The sequence below is a fragment of the Gracilinanus agilis genome, chromosome 5, assembly GCF_016433145.1.
Source record: "Gracilinanus agilis isolate LMUSP501 chromosome 5, AgileGrace, whole genome shotgun sequence".
In the NCBI taxonomy this organism is placed as follows: domain Eukaryota; kingdom Metazoa; phylum Chordata; class Mammalia; order Didelphimorphia; family Didelphidae; genus Gracilinanus; species Gracilinanus agilis.
The window spans coordinates 205,607,877-205,626,812 of record NC_058134.1 but is presented as its reverse complement, the minus strand read 5'-3'; the positions used below and the strand labels follow the sequence as shown (position 1 = coordinate 205,626,812).

General features: G+C 42.6%; 1 protein-coding gene across 6 annotated transcripts in view; it reads left to right on the top strand.

Moving 5' to 3' along the window:
- The window catches only part of SLC6A13 (solute carrier family 6 member 13), a 57,161-nt gene extending 40,383 nt beyond the window's left edge, over positions 1 to 16,778 (top strand). For all 6 annotated transcript variants that reach the window (XM_044679418.1, XM_044679416.1, XM_044679414.1 and 3 more), the window contains exons 8-15: positions 3,555 to 3,658; positions 7,211 to 7,335; positions 9,245 to 9,357; positions 9,783 to 9,920; positions 10,678 to 10,780; positions 11,280 to 11,380; positions 12,173 to 12,343; positions 13,549 to 16,778. In XM_044679418.1, coding sequence (XP_044535353.1) covers positions 3,555 to 3,658; positions 7,211 to 7,335; positions 9,245 to 9,357; positions 9,783 to 9,920; positions 10,678 to 10,780; positions 11,280 to 11,380; positions 12,173 to 12,343; positions 13,549 to 13,671 — 978 coding nt within the window. In that variant the 3' untranslated portion in view covers positions 13,672 to 16,778. The remainder of the gene's footprint in view (positions 1 to 3,554; positions 3,659 to 7,210; positions 7,336 to 9,244; positions 9,358 to 9,782; positions 9,921 to 10,677; positions 10,781 to 11,279; positions 11,381 to 12,172; positions 12,344 to 13,548) is intronic.
- Positions 16,779 to 18,936: the final 2,158 nt, after the last annotated feature.

The following is an 18,936-nucleotide window of genomic DNA, read 5'->3' as shown; positions in this document are numbered from 1 at the left end:
TAAAGGTGATGATGACCAGTTGGCAAGGTTTTTCTTCAGCATCCTCTGGTGGAAGTGGGGAGGCTGTGTGTATGTGTGTTGGGGGGAAGCCCAGAACAGTTGGCTCCATGGTTTCCTGATCCCTTGTTCTCACCACTGTTCTGTGTCCTAGCAATCACGTCATCAGGCAGCTGTGCAGAAGGTTGACAGCTTGCCAAGTACACAGTGAGGGGGCCTCTTGTCACAGGGGCTGGACCTGAGCCTTGAACTCTGAACTCTGACTGTCCTCCTGGGCTTCTTGTTCCCTAACCACTTGTCTCATCTTAGACCCTTACGTGTGTGGGGAAATGGAACAGCATGATTTTTCTTAGTTCTTTCTTCCCCTGGGGTATCCAGAGGCTCTCTCTGCTCTGCTGCTTCTAGACAGGCAACATTCAGACTCTTCCAGAGGAAAATCTGGAATCTCCCTGGTATCTTCTAGGAAACCTTTTAGGCATGGGGAGAGAATGGCAATGTCTTGAGTCCTTGGAAACTCTGCCTAAGAATCTAAGATCAATGCCAGAGACCTATGGTCAGGCTTGTTTTCCTGAGCCAAGAAGGTTGTCCTGAGGAGATTTTTAGATGGTTTTTAGATGGAAAGGTTTTTTAGAAGATAAAAGGATTTCAAAGTGTCACAAAGGAGCATGCAAACTGTCTTTGGCATTTGTTTAACCTTTACCTTCTGTCTTAGAATTAATACTCTGTATTGGTACCAAGGCAGAAGAGCGGTAAGGGCTAGGCAATGGGAATTAAGTGACTTCCCCAGGGTCACACAGCTAGGAAGTGTCAGCGGTCAGATTTGAACCCAGGACCTCCCTTCTCTAGGCCTAGCTCTCCATCTACTGAGCCACTTAGCTGCCTCCATGTCTTTGGCATTTTTAAGGCTACTTATCCTTAAAACTTTACCTGCTCCACTTTTTACACCATTAGCATCAGACTTAGTTTTGGGGAATTTTAAGTTTATCTGAGAGCTTCACTATGGCTAAGATTTCTTTTCCATTCATTCCTACTTTTTTTTCCCTTTGCCCTTCAAAATCAATCTCAAGATCTCTTTTCTTACCCCATACTACCTGGAAATATTTCCTCTATTTATTGTACCTTATTCAACATTCCTTTTCCTTCCTATAACCTCCAATCCCTTACTTATGTAGAAATCGCAGCCATTTTGGTTCGAGCTCCTTTTCAGTCCTGACTCCTTGCCCATCTGTAACTCCAGTCTTTGATCTTTCTCTTCCCTAGCAGCAACTTCTGGCCCTGAGAACCCCGCATGAACCAATGAAGGACCTTCAGGGTGAGCAGAAGGCACAGTAGACTAGAGCCATGATCATCTCACCACCTTTTATGGCTCTGTCCCATTTCCACAGGGATGGCAATACAGTAGGATACCCAAGAGTACCTATTGATGCCACTTATCAGGTGTTACAATGGTACAAAAATAAAGGCTGGGTAGAACCCAATTAACTTTTTAAAGTCAACTCAGGAGGGTTTAAGGGACATTTTGTTGGGTGTGGGGGAGAGAAAGGGGTAGGAAACTTGAGGGTGCTGGTTATCATTACATAGTGGGGTTGACATGAGCAAAAGCAAAAAAACCTGGGCAACTTCGATGTGGGGAAAGGGATAAGAACTGGGAATCAACTACTGGAGAGTGGAAAGGAGTGGAGCTATTGGGAACTTGACTGTGCCCCAGAGCCTGAGGGATGTCAGAGACAGGGTAGGGGAAAGGGTCTGGGATAATTTGAATATGCTCCATTGGTCAAATGATATGCTTTGGCATTTAAGTCAATGGTTTGGGGTGCTTTTTGTAATAGAGTAATAACCCTGGGATGTCATGGTGTAAGGAAACATTCAGGTTAAGAACTGAAATTCTCTGAAGTCAGGAAATGCCTGGGGGAGGGTCCATGTAGCAACAGGACCCCTGCCTCCTGCAAGGCTGTAGGATTGCTTAGTCCTGTTTTTCAGGACCTACACACTCTTGGAGATGTTTTTCTAGCTGTTAAAGCTGAATCATAACATGCACAGGCTGTGCCAGCCAGCTGAGATAATAACAGTAACAATAATACCCAGTGTTTATCTAGAGGGTTATTCCTGTCCTCTTTCCCTGCATCCCTCTGCATCCTGTCCCCCCCCCCCCAATCAAAGGAGAGTAAAGCCCTTTACATTCATAGTCTTGTCCATTTCCTTGACTCTCTCTCTTGTTGAGGATTATTTCCCCTTATTTTGGGATGGAGGATATGAAAGGAAGGGTGGATGGTATTGGTGATATCATTCTGGTGATGCTGCAGATTACTAGGAAGTGGGGAAGGGGGATGGTCTAATAGAACGTGGTACCTGAAGTTTGACATTTGTGCTTGAATCCTTGTTTCTATCACTTTCTAGCAATGTGACTGGGTAAATCATCTTAACTTCACTCAGCCCCAGTTTTCTCATCCGTAAAATGAGGATAATAAGCACCTACCTCACAGGGTTGTTGTGAGGCTCAAATGTCACAATAGGTATAAAAAATGACCAAACTTAAAACACACATATGTAAATATGATCATGATGATTGATTTCCTCATCTGTAAGAAAGGGATAATAACACTTGAATAACACTTGTGAAGAAAGCATGTAGTTATCAACTCTAAGGGCTACATAAATGTGAATTAATTTTTAGGGGCAATATCCACAGAGTTTCTGCCTCAAAACCTCCCGAGTTAGTTGGTCAGGTTAGGCCTGGTCAAACAAAATGTGGATGGGGTAAGGTACAACATTTCCCCAGGGACAAGAAGTTGGAAGGGACAGGTACAACTATTGCAATCCCCTCCAGTTCTAATATTCTAAAAAATATTGCTATTTTTATATCACACTGTTTTATGATTCTATTTTTATATCATTCTTTTTCCCAGTGTACCCTTCCCTCCTTCCCTCTGCCCTACCAAGTAAGCCATTCTTTGTCACAAAGAGTTTTTTTTAAAAGAAGTTTAGCAAAGCCAATACTTGAATTGATTCTGACAGACATACAAGTATATGCAGTATATAGGTATGGTCCATACCCACAGTCCTCTACCTCTGCAAAGAAGGAAGGGAGGTATATCCAACTTTTAATATTCTAGGATCCTATGATGACTTATCTCTTTCTGCTTGGAACTTTTCTCTTATTCCTTCTATAAGAGATTGGGAGAAACAAGGAAACTCTCAGCTACTCTCAGGACTATGGTCTAGTACTTGGGAATTTCTCTGGGACAGACTTGTCTTTGCTTTAGAATATACCCCAAGTCTTTACCTCCCCCCTCCCCAAGTCTCTAGGGAATTCTGATCATTGTTTCCTACCAATTGCATTTTCATTGGGCAATGCCCAACATATTGGCTCTGGAAACAGGAGTCAAAGATCTATCATATACAGGCTGGGTTCGCCCATCCCTCATTTGCCAGTTTCTTATCCTACAAATATTTTGTTTGCATGTATAAAAACTTAGTAATGTCTCTGCGTACAGTTCTAGAGGCAGATTTCTTGATGAATAAATATTGCTTAGCTTTGCTGGCCTTTCTCATTACAGGTGTGGATGGATGCCGGCACCCAGATCTTCTTCTCTTATGCCATCTGTCTGGGGTGTCTGACAGCCTTGGGCAGCTACAATAAATACCACAACAACTGTTACAGGTAATGTGGGAAGTGAGCCTTTAGATATATTTTGTCATTCTATTACTCTTGTTTCTCTCTCCCCTTCCTACCCCATCCTCTCATGAATGAAATCAGCTTCCTTCTCTCTTTTAATCTCATATCCCTCTCTATTTGATTTATCCTATCCTCTTACTATTGCCTGATTTGTGCTAGAATTATTGTTGTCTTCTTCCCATTATTAGATTGTAAGCTTCCTGAGGGTGGGGACCACGTGTAACTCTCACAGAGCCATTTGCCCAAGTATAACAGATAATGAAAGATAATTCATTTTTTTATGTACTTCAATCTTAAAATTTTAATTAATTAATTAAGAATATTTTTTCCATAGTTCCATAATTCATGATTCCTCCTCCTTAACTCTCCCTCAATCTTTCTGCCCCCCTCCTGGAGCTGACAAGCAGTTCCACTGGGTTATACATGTATCATTGTTCAAAACCTGTTTCCATATTACTCATATTTGCAATAGAGTGATCTTTTATTGCCAAAACCCCCAATCATATCCCCATCAAACCATGTGATCAATCATATGTAAATGAAAGATAATTTAAAGAATAAAGTGCCAACAACAAACCTTTCTAATTTTTGCATGATCTATCAGTCAACAGACAAAATGGATTACACTTGCCGTCTCAAAATTAAACAAGCTACTTTCCAACAGTTTTACTGAACTCATTCATCTATATAGCAAAATAGCAGGATTTTTAGATTAGAAGTCAAAGACCTATTGAGCTTAGCAATAGCAGCTATAAAAAACCTGAAATAATTTTCAATCTATGTCTAGTTCAGTGCTTTGTACATTTTGTTCAAACTCATGAGCTATGTGTTTTGGGTTTGGACTTGTGATTACATGCTTTAGGGAAACTCCTTGGCAAGGAAACTCCTTTGCTTACTATAAGTCAACAGTTACTCTGCAATTTAGAATTAAAAAAAAATCAAACACATACCTTTTGTCTTAGAATCAATCCTCAGTAGCAGAAGAGTAGTGGAGGCTAGGCAATGGGGGTTAAGTGACTTGCCTAGGATCATACAGTTAGGAATTGCCTAAGGATAGATTTGAACCCAGGGCCCCTCCAGGCCTGGCTGTCTATGCACTGAGCTACCTCACTGCTCCTGCAATTCATTCATTCATTCATCTATTTATTTATTTGTTTGTTTGTTTATTCATTTATTTATTTATTCATTCATTCATTCATTCATTCATTTATTTGTTTGTTTATTTATTTAAACCCTTACCTTACGTCTTGGAATACAGTGTATTGATTCCAAGGCAGAATAGTAGTAAGGACTAGGGAATGGGGGTCAAGTGACTTGCCCAAGGTCACACAGCTGGGAAGTGTCTGAAGTCACATTTCAACCCAGGACCTCCTGTCTCTGAGCCTGGCTCTCAGTCCACTGAGCCACCCAAATGCCCCCTTTGCCCCTGCAGTTTATAACTGAGGATTGTCTAGGACGCTGAAAGACTGAGTGATTTGTCCAGAGTCAGACAGCCAGTGTGGGTCAGAAGAAGGCACTGAAACTCAGTCTTCCTGATTTTCAAGTCACTCTTTGTCCTTGACATTGTTCATAGTAGAAGCTTAAAAAAATGCATTTTGAATATGACAGAGTCGACCCTCTAGGGAGGTCCTATCCAAGGACAATTTGGAAGAATCTACTGACTTGTCTAAATTTTCTCCAGTCGTCTTTCTACTTCTTCTAATGATGTGGTGAAATAAAACCAGCCCTTTCTCAGGGTGAAAAGAAGGAATGGTGAAGCACTACTTTAGATACTACAGTGGGCAGGGGTCAGTGGGAGGTAGGGCTCTTGAAGGATGATTTCAGGTGGGCAGCAAGTTTGAGACCAGGGTTGCTAATAGCAACCACTCTACATCATCTGCTTTGTAGATCATCCTCTGGAGATATTTAATCCTGGGACAATTCTCTGTCCACCTCCGGTACTCTCTGCAGGGGTAATAGTTCGTGAAAGCTAATTATTAAATTTTCAGAGTGAAGCATTTATGGCGCTGAAATTGTCCAATGCCACAGAGCAGGACTTGGTTCATTGTTTTGTTGATTATCCCGACTTAAAGGAAGTGATGGGAAAAAATGTTAATAATGTAGATTGAAAACACTGACATAAAAAAGACATTAACAATAACATCAGCATTAAATGTTATGAATCTAGATTATACTTAAAAGTGTATCCTTTTTGTGTTTTGAATGGTTGATTGTTAAACGATCACACTAGCATGCCCATGCCTCTCTACCACCTTTTACCATCTTACCATATTATTTGTTAATGCAGACAAGTCTTAAAAATAACATTTTATTCTCTCTCCCCCCATTTTTCATTTATTTATTTATTATCATTAAAATCCATTAAAATCCTTACGGTAAGGGCTAGGCAATGGGGGTTAAGTGCCTTACCCAGGGTCACACAACTAGGAAGTGTCTGAGGTCAGACTTGAATCCAGGACATCCTGTCTCTGGGTTTGGTTCTCAATCCATTGAGCTACCTAACTGCCCCCTTCATGTTTATTAAAGAAATGTTTTTTGAGTTCTAAATTCTCTTCCTTCTTCCAACCCTCCCTCCCTTCTCTCCTCTCTGAGATGGTAAGCAATCTGCTGTAGATTTTATTTTATTTTTATTTTAAAAAACCTTTCCTTTTATCTTAAATTTGATACTAAGTATACTTAATATATGCTAAGATTATAGAATATATGATATACAAAGTATATTATCATATTTTAGGTATATATGTATATATATACATATATATACATATATATATATACACACACACAAGATACTTAGTATATTAAGTATTGATTCTAGGAAGATTGGTAAGGGCTAGGCAGTTGGGTTAAGTGACTTGCCCAGGATCAGACAGCTAGAAAGTGTTTGATTTTGGGTTTGAAGGATCTCCCACCTCCAGGCCTGACTCTTTATCCTCTGAGCCACCTAGCTGCCTATTTGTGAGCTTTTTTGAAAAAAGAATTGATAACTCTACTTCAACAGAATTGGTTTACTTTATAATTCTATTTATTTTATTTTATGAATTTAAAAACATTTTTCTGGGGGAAAGTTCATAGGCTTCACCAGTTCTAAAAAACACAAAAAAATTCAAAAGCTCATCAACAATGGGTTGACCACTAGGTGATGAGTTTCTTGGACATGCAATTTACAATCATGCTCCAATAACTGACTTAAAATGGAATGTAAGCACATTGGAGTGGTGCAAAGTAATGCCAGAGATGTAAGGAGAGAGATTACTTCTAGTTGTGAGGGTCAAGGAAGGCTTCCTGGAGGAGCTAGAATTTGGGTATGGAAGGGACTATTTTTTAGAATTGATTTCTTTAATCAACAGGCTCTTATTAAGTAGAGAACATGTGCAAGGCCCTGCTGATAGCTCTCCCTCCTTCCAAAAGACTGAGGCAGTGGGCAAGTCCTCGGAGTGATTACAGTCTCCTGGATGTTTGACTGCAATTGGGTGTTTGATGGGAAGGTGATTAGCTGTGCTCGTCTTACTACTTCTGGCTCTTCCCTTCCCCCAGGGACTGCATCTCACTATGCTTCCTGAATAGTGGCACCAGCTTTGTGGCTGGTTTTGCTATCTTCTCCATTCTGGGCTTCATGTCTCAGGAGCAGGGGGTGCCCATATCCGAGGTGGCAGAGTCAGGTGAGTGGCACTGACCTAGAAGGAGCAGAAGGAATGCTTGGGTCCTGGAGTGGGGTCAGCTCTGACACCAGCAGCATACTGATCCATAATGAGGAAGACTCTTGCAGGCTGGGACTTTCCTGGGGAAATCTCAGCAATGCCCACTGATACTGCCAGGTTGGGGAAAATGTAGTCTAGCCATCTCAAAGTGGAGGGCAATGGAGGAATACTAGGCTGAGTTTTAGGGAGACCAAAGAACAACCTAGAAGGTGTGTAGTCAACAAGCCTTTAATCAGTGCCTACTATGTGCCAGGCACTGTGCTAAGTGTTGAGAATACACTGAAAGGCCACTTCCCCCCCAAGCCCCAAACCAAAAGTCTCTGCTCTCTAGGAGCTTCCATATTGATAGGCAACACAAAAGGCAAAAAATTATGTACAAATAAGATATAGAAAGCATGAACTGGAGATTATATAACAGGGGAGGTACCTACAATAAGGAATACTGCAAAAGGCAGAAAGTAAGACTGTAGCAAAGACTTGAATGAAGCCAGAAGGCAGAGATGAAGGAAGAAAAGAATTCTAGGCATGGATGACAGCTAGTGTAAATGCCTGAATTTGAGATATGGTGTGTCAGGTGCAAGATATAAGATGCCTAGAAAGGTAGGAAAGGGCCAGCTTATGGAGGATTTTAATAGCCAAATAGGATTTTATATTTGATCCTGGAGAAGACAGGGAGTCCCTGGAGTTGGAGGGGATAATTTGATTGGACCTGTGTTTCAGGAAGATCAGTTTAAAGTGAAGTAAAAGATGGACTGAAGTGGGTAGAGATTTAAAGATCAGGGAGACCAACCAGCATGCTGATTCAATAGTCCAGGCATGAGCTGGTGAGAGAAGAAAGGAGAATATAGTTGGGAAGAAATGGTAGGACTTAGCCACTGACTGGGTATAGGCATAGTTGAAATCGAGGAGTCCAGGATGACCCCTAAACTACAAGCCTGGGTGATTGGAAGGGTGGTGTTGTCCTTGACGGCAATAGTTCGGAAGGAAGGGATGTGGGGAGGATCTGGGAGAAAAGATATCAAGTTTAGTTTTGGAACTACTGTGAGATAATGAGTTTGAGATGCTCAATAGGCAGTGGAAATGTGAGACCTAGAGGGCAGGAGAGAGGTTAGGGTTGGACAAATCGATCTAAGAATCCTGTGCATAAAGATGATGTGTAGGTGGGGCTTACTGTGTCACAGCTGACCCCCCCAGTGCCATCTTACATACAGGGTACTTTCTTGGAAAATGCCATATAGTGTAATGGGAAGGACAGTGCCTGGGAGTTAGGAGACTTGGGTTAGATTGCTAGCTGTTGTGTGGTCACAACTCAAGTTACTTATTCCTTTGGGTCTCAGTTTCCCTTACTTGTCAAATGAGAGAGTTTAGATGAAAAAGTTAATGACTAAAAAAAAATCTCTTTTTAGCTCTGTGATTTTATATCCCCTCTCCATCTAGTATCTCATTTGTAGGGGCAGAAGCTGGGGAATGTGGGGAGTGGTCCCTTGGGAGTATAGTGACCAGAGTGAGGATTAGGATCTTGGAATCTCAGAATTAGAGTGGGAAGGAATTGATCATAGTCTAACCTCTTAATTCGACTTATGGGAAAAATGAGGTCAAGAGAAGCTGGGAATTGCAAAAGGTCACACCCGGCAGAGTCATCATTGAAATCCATAGCTTCTGATTCCAAATGAAACTCATTTCCCACACAACCATACTGCCTTTTTCTCTGGGATGGTGTAGATCTAAGGGAGTCAGGGTTCACCTGAATCCAGATCTTCTGATTTTAAATGGAAATGTTTTTGTAGTTGAGCATCCCCTGTTCTTTCCCTTTTAATGATCCTTACCCTCTTTCCAGGACTAGACTCTTTTACTTTGCTTCTTGCTATAGGTCCTGGATTGGCTTTCATTGCATACCCCAGGGCTGTGGTGATGTTACCTTTCTCTCCTCTTTGGGCCTGTTGTTTCTTCCTCATGGTTGTGCTGCTTGGGCTGGATAGCCAGGTATAAATCATTACCTCCCACCTGAAGACTGACAGACGTGTGAGTGAGTGAGTGTATGTGTGTGTGTGTGTGTGTGTGTGTGTGTGTGTGTGTGTGTGTGTTCGGGTGTTGGATGGGGTGGGTGGGTGACTGGAGGGAAATAAAGGAGACAAGTGGAGCCCCATGGGAGAAGAGGACTTTCTGCAGAAGTTTTAGTTGGAAGATGGGGGAGGGAATGTCAGAAGTGCAGGATCCCTTCTGAGTAGCACTAGGATCTTTGGACATGAGTCCAGGACTTAATGAGACATAAGCCAGTTGGTGTGAAGAGGACTCTGAAAGTGTGCTTAAAGAATCTTAAAGAGTTGGCCAACCCTGGGGAGAGAGAGAGCTGATGAAGTTTATCTTGGGAACAACCCTCCTCTAGAATTCTTTGCCCTCTCATCTAGTTTGTATGTGTGGAGAGCCTGGTGACGGCCTTGGTGGACATGTACCCCAACATCCTTCGAAAGAAGAACAGACGGGAAACTCTTATTCTGGCAATTTCTGTCCTCTCCTACCTCATTGGACTGATTATGCTCACTGAGGTGAGTGGCCCTTGGAGCTAGAGTCTGGGATGCATTAGATGTGTGTCAGAGTCAGAGTAGCTCAACCCTCACCAAAGAGATAGGGCAAATTTCTGAAGCATCAGGTCTTCCCAGGAAGCGAAGGGTGCCATTGCTTCCTTTTCTTTATCCTGGAGAAATGGGAGGCAAATATTCTACCACAGGCTTCCATGGTAGACTGAGAAATGTAGTGAAGAAGGAAGGTTGAATATCAGAACTGGCAAGAAATCTGACCAGAGAGAGCTTACCTCATTGGTCCTGAGAGATAGAATTTTGGACCCAGAGCTGGGCCACTAGCAAAGTCAAGTCCCCTTTACCCATTTCATGGGCAAGTGCTTCAAAGGAAGCTTCAAAGGAAGAAGAGACTGTTTTATTCCATATGATGGTCCAGGAAATGGGAAACAGATGAGTCTTGAAACTTCTTATTTGATGGGCTCTTAGATACATTCCAGATCTAAATCTATGATCCTCTGATAATGAAGAGAAATTTCCTATATGTCTATTGCCCCACACAAAGAAAAGTACCAGCTGGCTCTTAGACTATCTGGGCAAATGTCCAGATACTTTCAGCTGTATTCTGACCCTAGTTAAAGGATTCTCCTAACCTGAGGCCACTGAAAGGGAAGAGTGGCTCTGTTTTTATGCTCCATGGACTGCAATAGCCCATTGGGGATATCCCATGGGTGTGGAGGTGGACAGGTCCCCCAGATGTTCCTCTCCTCTCTTTTTTCTTTGCCAGGGTGGAATGTATGTGTTTCAGCTATTTGACTACTATGCGGCCAGTGGCATGTGCCTATTATTTGTAGCCATCTTTGAGACACTCTGTGTGGCCTGGGTATATGGTAAGTGACCCTGACCCAAAGATGTTTCCTTAGCAGAGAAGACACTCAGGCATCAAAGGTATACTGATGAGTACCTTTCCCCAGGATCCTTCCAGCAAGGTGGCTGCTCTTCTGGACTCCTAGAGGTTGGAAGGGCCATTTAAGGGGTCATTTCATCCAACCTCTATCCTCTAGTGAGGAGGACTATACCTATGTTATCCCAAGGGTACAGGTTTTTGTCCTTTTCTTAAAATTCTCTGAGGAAAGAAATTTAGTCAAACTCTCTCTACTACCCCCTTTAATCACATTGGAAGTCAGAAAGTTATGCTATAATTCTGAATTATATTAATCCTGCTGTGGATCAGACCCATTATCATTTTGCCATAATAACTTTATACCACCATGGCATCTCTCATGTTTTGGGCCCCATGCATGACTCTCATCCTATTGTCCTGAAGAGCAGAAAGGCATATAAACAATTTCTCCCTCTTTCTCTTCTTCTCCTCCCATCTTCTTGCAGGAGCTGAGAGATTCTATGATAACATTGAAGATATGATTGGCTATCGGCCATGGCCTGTTATCAAATATTGCTGGATATTTCTCACACCAGCTGTATGCACAGTAAGAAAAGCCCAGAGGAAGCAAGATAGGTTGAAGGGGTGAGGGCACAAGAAGTAGAAACAGTTTCTGGAGGGAGCATCGCATCCTCCAGGAAACAACTTTTCAGTTGATCTCAAAGTACTTTATAGCTTAGATTCTCCTTCTCCTTCCTTGTTGGCGAAGAGAAAAGTTCCTGTCATATGTAAGAGTAAGGAGCTGTGGACAAGAAAAGTTTCAGAGATTGAGGCCACAGAGTCTAGTGACAGAGCCAGGATAAGGACCTAGCGGGGTGGGAGGTTAATTCTATATTTGGGTTTTTTTTGGCCATGTTACCTCAATCTGCTAGTAGTGCATGTCTAGCACCCTCTGTGGATGGTTTCTTGAGCTAGGTACTACTGTGAGATACAGAGAAAGAGGAGATACCAATAATCCCTTGAGAAACTCAAAGATAAAACTGACTCATGAAGAAGGTCAAAGAATATATATATGTATATGCATATATATAAAACATTAGCATTTAAGCAAGTGCAAATGAATGTAGCATAAACAATGGATCCTGTAAGTTAAGCGGACTGTGCAATAATTGTATAATTTGGGCCAAGGAAGAGCTAATCAGAAAAGATTTCCAGGAACAGGTGAATTGTTTAACAGAGTATAGAAGAGATTTGAGGACAAGACAATGAAAAGCAGGGATGGGGAGTAGCCTTCCTGATACACAAGCTCTATAGAATGATGGGCAGCGGGAGGGTTGGTCTGAGTTTCCAAGGGCTCTACCTTCACTGACCTCTTTCCATTCCTATTCTTTATCCTTAGGCCACTTTCCTTTTCTCTTTGGCCAAGTACACCCCGCTGACCTACAACAAGAAGTACACTTATCCATGGTGGGGTGATGCTCTGGGCTGGCTCCTGGCACTCTCTTCCATGGTCTGCATCCCTGCCTGGAGTGGTTACAAGCTGATAACTCTCAAAGGCTCCCTGAGGGAGGTAGGGAGGACTAAGGCTGGGGAAGTGGGAAGGGTACACTCTAAGAAGCTTAGATTAGTACTTTAAGAATAATGAAAGGGGGGCAGCTGGGTAGCTCAGTGGATTGAGAGCCAGGCCTAGAGACGGGAGGTCCTAGGTTCAAATCTGGCCTCAGACATTTCCCAGCTGTGTGACTGTGGGCAAGTCACTTGACCCCCATTGCCTACCCTTACCACTCTTTTGCCTTGGAGCCAATATACAGTATTGACTCCAAGACGGAAGGTAAGGGTTAAAAAAAAAAGAATAATGAAGGGTGGAGGATGGAATGGAAGGGAGAAGTTAGAATGGGAAGAGGCATGGTAGCTGTCTTGGTAGATGGCCTTTCATAAATTAGCAAGTGACAAAAACCATTAAGATTGTTAGATGCTAGCATTAAGGGATTGAAGAGGGACAGCAGTTTGGTGGCTCAGGGGATAGGGAGACAGCCCTAAAGATGGGAGGTCCTGAGTTCAAATATGGACTCAGACACTTCCTAGCTATGTGATCCTAGGCAAGTCACTTAACCCCAGTTGCCCAGCTCTTATGCCTTGGAATAGGTACTTAGTATTGGTTCTAAGACAGAAGGTAAGGGTTTGAGGGAAAAAAGGATTATAGACTATGAATTCAAAAGAACTTTAGCAGTCATCTAGTCCAATCTATACCAGAAATATCAATCCTCTCTCTCTTCCACTTCCTTGACAGGTTATCTAGCTCATTCTTGATTACTTTCAGTAAAAAGGAACATATTGCCTCCTGCCTTCCAAAGCAGCCTATTCTAGTTCTGGATATAGATAGAAAGTTCTTCCTTATATTGACTTGAAACCTACCTTCCCACGACTTCCAAGCATTAGTTCTAGTTCTAGAGACAGGCCAAAAAAAAAAACCCCAACTTGTTCTGGAACAATCACTTAGAATTTAAAGAGTGTGATTACACTGTACCCTGTCTTCAAGGTTAGGAAGTCAGGCTGTGCTTATGAGTTTAAGGGCTATGGTTTTGGGTTTGAGGAAAATGGCGGGAGACTTGGTGGGCATGGCAAAGTAGGAAGCCAGAGTGTGTACTCAGATCGGAAGAAGACAATAGGAGAAGAGTTTGTGGGATGAAAGGGTTGAGCCTGATGTAGGTAAGAGTCAGAGTTTCTCACCCCCAGTGTTGTATCTTCTTATAGCCTCTATCCTTTGTCTTCCAGAGAGTCCGCCAGCTCATATGCCCAGAAGAGGATCTGCCCCAGCGGCTATGTACAGCACCCCCCACTCCCTCCACTACTCGGGCAGCACTTCTTAGGCTCACAGAAATTGAGTCTAACTGTTAGAGGTCAACTTAGACTGTAACCTGAAACCCACTGATGGTTTTCCAAAGTCCTGTGTATTCAGTTCCTTTCCCTATCCTAGATATGGCTGCAGAGCTGAGCAGGAAAGATGGTTGTGCCTTTTTGGAGGAAGGGGTTTTCTACCCACACCCAGTCCCACCTCACCCCAGAATCATAGAAAAAAATACTAGGGAGTGTCCCGCACTATTCCTTCTGTGCCGGAGGTCTCCTGACCCTAAGTTCATGCTAGGTGGGAGAGGAAGAAACTGAGCACAAATTAAGACTTCAGTTACTTGAGAGAGGGGAATCTTTTTGGGGAGGAGAGTGGGTTGGGGTGGAGAGAGATTTTTTTTTTAAATAGGCCATCTCCATTCCATTAAATCTACATTTTCCACACTGGTTCTCCTGCAAAAGCTTAGCCTTGTCTCTGTTTCTTTGTCCTTCCAACCTGTTTCTCTGATTTCCTTGCTTCATGATGCTGTCTCTTTCCTTCTTCCTCCATTCCCCCTACTTCATGGAACTTGTAGGAATAGGAGGGAGCTATTCAGGGTTTATGAGGTCTCACAGCCCCCATGATCTTCACCACAAAACAAGAGTTAAGTAGTTCTGTTATCTCTCCTTTATGCATTAACACTACCTATGCATCACATCTACCCTGAAATTTCAGAGTACTTCCTTTTCTTTGATTCCCTCCTTTCTTCTTAAGAGCTAAAAAAAATCCTGGGGACACAAAGAATTTCTAAAGACATAGCCTGTGTCCTGGAGGGATTTTTAATCTAGTTGGGGAGATGTGATAAATGCTTCAGACTGAAGTCAGAATGACACAGGAGGAAAATCCCTATAGACCTGGGTTCCTGCCTCAGTCACTCTTGCATGTCCTTCTATCCTGCCCTAGCTCCTTTCATCCCCTTCCCTTCCCTTAGTTTTCCTTCATGGAGCCTTGTTGAGTGAGATATACAGAGTTTATGAGGTTTCACAGTTCCCATGATCAGATTAGGTAGAAAAATGGATAGATGGAAGGACACCAATTGGAGTATTCCATCACCAAATTCTTGGGCCAAATGAAACCATCTTCTCTTCTCTCTAACCTTCCCTTAAAGTCTCCTTATTCTTTTGACATAAAAAGGCTCTGGTGGTAGGTGCAGTGAGAAGGATTACTGGGAAAGTGAAGGGTTGATCCTTATGCACAGAAGGAAAAAAGAAAGGCAGACTGACTTTCTCTGCCCTTTTTTTATACCTTCCATTAATATTTGCCAAGTGCCTACTCTGCCCTATGGAGGCAACAGCTCAGAATCAGATGGGACTTCAGGGCATCAAGTCCAACTTTCTATATAACATTCCTAATAAGTGGTTATACACCCTTCTCTTGAAGACCTCTACTGAGGGGCAACCTGATTCCCCACCCTCAAGACCTTGATGCTCTTTTCCTCAAATATTTTTAGAGCACTTTGCTTGGTGTTTCTTACCATTTTTGATCTTCGCCTTTTATTTTGCTTATCTATATATCTATAATGTTTAGTGCCCTATGTGGTGGACTCTTTGAGGGGAAGTTCTTTGTTTGTTTGTAATCTGGGCCTTGACACAAGAGAAGGAATTAGATTAAGAAGAGATAGTAGGGCATTTTGGGTAGAAGGAGTGGAGATGAAGAAAGTTGTGCCCAAGGGCAGAAATGGGTATTTCAGATTTTAGTATTATGGAATCACAGAGATAGATTTGGTAGTAATGAAGGATAGAGTTGAAGAGATAATTTCCTGTCCTGCTCCTCTTTTTTCTTTCTTGCCACTTTTTGCCATTCAGCTCATCCTTGGTTATGGGTTGTTGCTGGTGGGGATGAGTATAATTGAAATCCATATATCTTATGTTGGTTGGTCATCGTTTTAAATGGTTTTTAATGGTTTTAAACTCCTCTTTTCAACCATATAGTTTGCTGGAGATGATCTCAGGGAATACAAATGATTCTCTTCCCTATTCCTCCCCAGCCTTTTAGGTGGGCTGCAGAGTAGAGTCCTAACAGGGAGTGGAAAATATTCTACACAGATAGTAAGCAGTAAGAAACTGAGATAAGAGAATCCCATATTCTCCCTAATCTACACACTGGAGCATCAGCCCTAGGACCATTAAGAGTTGGCTATATCTGCAGGCATTATACTTTCAACTCTTCTGCCTTTTAACCCCTTTCTTGATCTGTCTCCTTCAGACCTCACAAGAATAACAATTTACTGAGCAGGTTTACAATCATCAACCTCAGGTTGCCAATCTTTCTTGGCCTTCCTGTTCCCAAGTGATCCCTCTCTGCCTTAGGAAAGAAGGACTGTGGCAATGATGCTACAGGCACAAATGTGAGAAAAAAAACCAGCTTGGAATCTTGGGAGCCAATAGCAGTATCCAAGCTCCACCAGCAGTGGTCCTCATCTTCCCAGGGCCTGCTTTCTTTTTTCAGTGACCAGTTGTCACGATCAGATATAGCCACAAGGGGGTGGCACTGCTGTAGACAAAGCCTTACTTGAATTTCAGCACCTGGAGGGGATGGTTAAATTTGGTACATTGCTTATGTGTCTATGGAAAAGGGTTGAATCCTGCTGGACAAAGCTGGGTTTAAGTTTGAATGCAAAACTACACGTGACAGGGACCATCCTTCTCTACTGCTGGCCAGAGTCCTACCCTAGCAGAACCCTCTGGTGTGTGCTTCAACTCCTTTTCCCAGAACTCATGGGTGTAGGATCAGAGCTTCCTGAAGACCACTTCTTTTCATAGGTGGAGAATTACAGAATACCGGACATGGAAGACACCTTAGAGATCATTCAGTATAATCCTATCATTTTGGAAAAAAAAGATATGGATGCTTTCTGCTTTTTTTATCTTGGGCATTTCCCAATACCCCCTCCCTTTTCCCCCAATGAACCCTCTGTTGTGACAAAGAAAAAATGAAGTAAAACTGACTGATAGGTGCATATGCAATACTATCCCTATAGAGGCCCTCTTCCCCTTTCTATTGAGAGAAGGGAAGTATGTATCTTCTTTTTTCCAAGCCCAAGACACGGTTATTTCAATGAATTTGAGTTAAATTGCCTTTTAGCATTGTTTTTGATTACATTATTGTAGTCATTGTATATATCATTTTCCTTGTTTTGTTTGCTTCCTTCTTTATCAGTTCCTGTAAGCTTTCCCAGGTTTCTCTGAATAACTCATATTTGTTATTTCTTATAGTATAATAGTGCTCCGTTCCATTCTCACGTCAGAGCTCATCCGTCCCCCAATGAGTAGGCACATACTTTATGGTCAGGTTTTTTTCTACCTACAGGAAAAAAGTAATTATTTGGTTTCTATGGGACCTTTCTTTCGGTCTCTGACCTTCTTGGGATTCATGCTCAGTAGTGCCATCCCTTTCATTTTATGGAAGAGGCAACTAAGACCCAAAGATTAGAAGTGTTTGGTCCAAGGTCATAAAGTAGCTAAGTCAGAACTTAAGTCCAAGTTTTCTGACTCCAAAGCTAGGATTCTTACTACTACATCACGGGACCTCTCTGGGTACCATGAAGTCATGGATGGGAATGTCTTCAGCCATGTGGTTCTTCTGTGGGTGCTTTGGTGCATGCCCTCATTTTGTCTTGACTGTGTGGAGCACCTCGAGCCTTTAAACATGGCAGCTACTTCCAGATCCATAATATTCAACAGATAATCACAGATCTCATTCGGTGCACTAAGTCTCCATTTCCACCTACCCAAACCGAAGGAAACGCGTGACACCACAGTAAAGCTTAAGGTATTTAATTCAAACAAAATGTGCAATAAATAACAAGGGATTAAGTCAAGCAATAGGTACTCACATAACCCATTTCACAATCATCTGGAGACAAGAGGCAGGCTTCAAATCAACTCATCTCTCCTCCCTTCTTTACTTCCCAGCAAAAGGCAATGCAGCCTAGGGAATGGAAAGGAGGGTGATTGATTTGCCCATTAGATGGATGTTGAAGCCTTGACACCTGGTAGGTACCTTGGCTGAGCATGTAAACACGAAAGCTTTGCAGCCTTCCTCCCTGGTTGTTTCTTTTCAGCTCTGGGAAGCAAGAGGAGGGGGAAACTTCTGCAGCTGTTTCTACCGGGAACAAGACTGAAGCCAGACTCAGCTCCCCATTTTCTTGCTCTTTCTCTTTGGTGTTCTTCTTTTCCTCCTCCAATCCAGGTTGGCCAGCCTTCTCCTAAAAGTTTGTACTGCTTCACTGTAATCCAACTCACTTCTCCAATGAACACACACACACACACACACACATACACACACACACTCTCTCTCTCTCTCTCTCTCTCTCTCTCTCTCTCTCTCTCTCTCTCTCCCTATGTCTCAGTGTGTGTATGAGAGAGAGAGAGAGAGAGAGAGAGAGAGAGAGAGAGAGAGAGAGAGAGAGAGAGAGAGATTTGTTGTTCAGTTGTGTCTGACTCTCTGTGAGTCTGTGGACCATACTATTCATAGAGTTTTATTAGCAAAGATACTAAAGTGGTTTGCCATTTCCTTCGACAGTGGATGAAAGAAACAGGTTAAGTGACTTGCCCAGGGCTAGATTTGAACTCAGGTGTTCCTAACTCCAGACCCAGTACTCAATCCACTGAGCCAGAGTGTAAGTGACTTGTCCAAGGTCACATTTGTGTCTATCCATCTATCTCTCTCTATGCCTTCATGTGCCAAGGCTATGTGTTTTGGTGACCAAAAGCACACATACTGAAGTGTTTTCCCAGAGTCCCTAGAGAATGAGGCTAGCATTGCAGTCTGATGACACATACATGCCCCATTGGCTTATTGTAAAATAGATGTTCATATGTTTATTCTTTTGCATAATGCCAAAATGTATCCAAAGACATTTCTAAATCCTTTAGTTAAGTGTTTGGGGGACTGGGAGCGGTGAGGGCAGAGCAGGACTATTTGGACATTAATAAACACAACTTTGTTCTATCGACTTAAAATAGACACCATTGGTCCTGGAGTCTGGAGACTTGATTTCAAAAACTGCCTCAGCTACTTGCTAGCTCTGTGTCTGGATTTTTGGCTCTTCCTGACACTGCAACCTGATTAACCCATTGTTGGGGTATGGAGGAAGTGCCTAGGGGAATGTTTCTGCCCTCTGCTGGGAAGGGCACCCTTTGGATCCTGTACGGAAGGAGACACAAAACACATGGCGCGTGACTTGCTTGCCTGAGGGTCACAACTAACCAGAGAAGAAAAATTCCAGAGAAAAGGCAGCTGGGGGAGCCCTGGAGGCAAATGGTAGCTCAGTG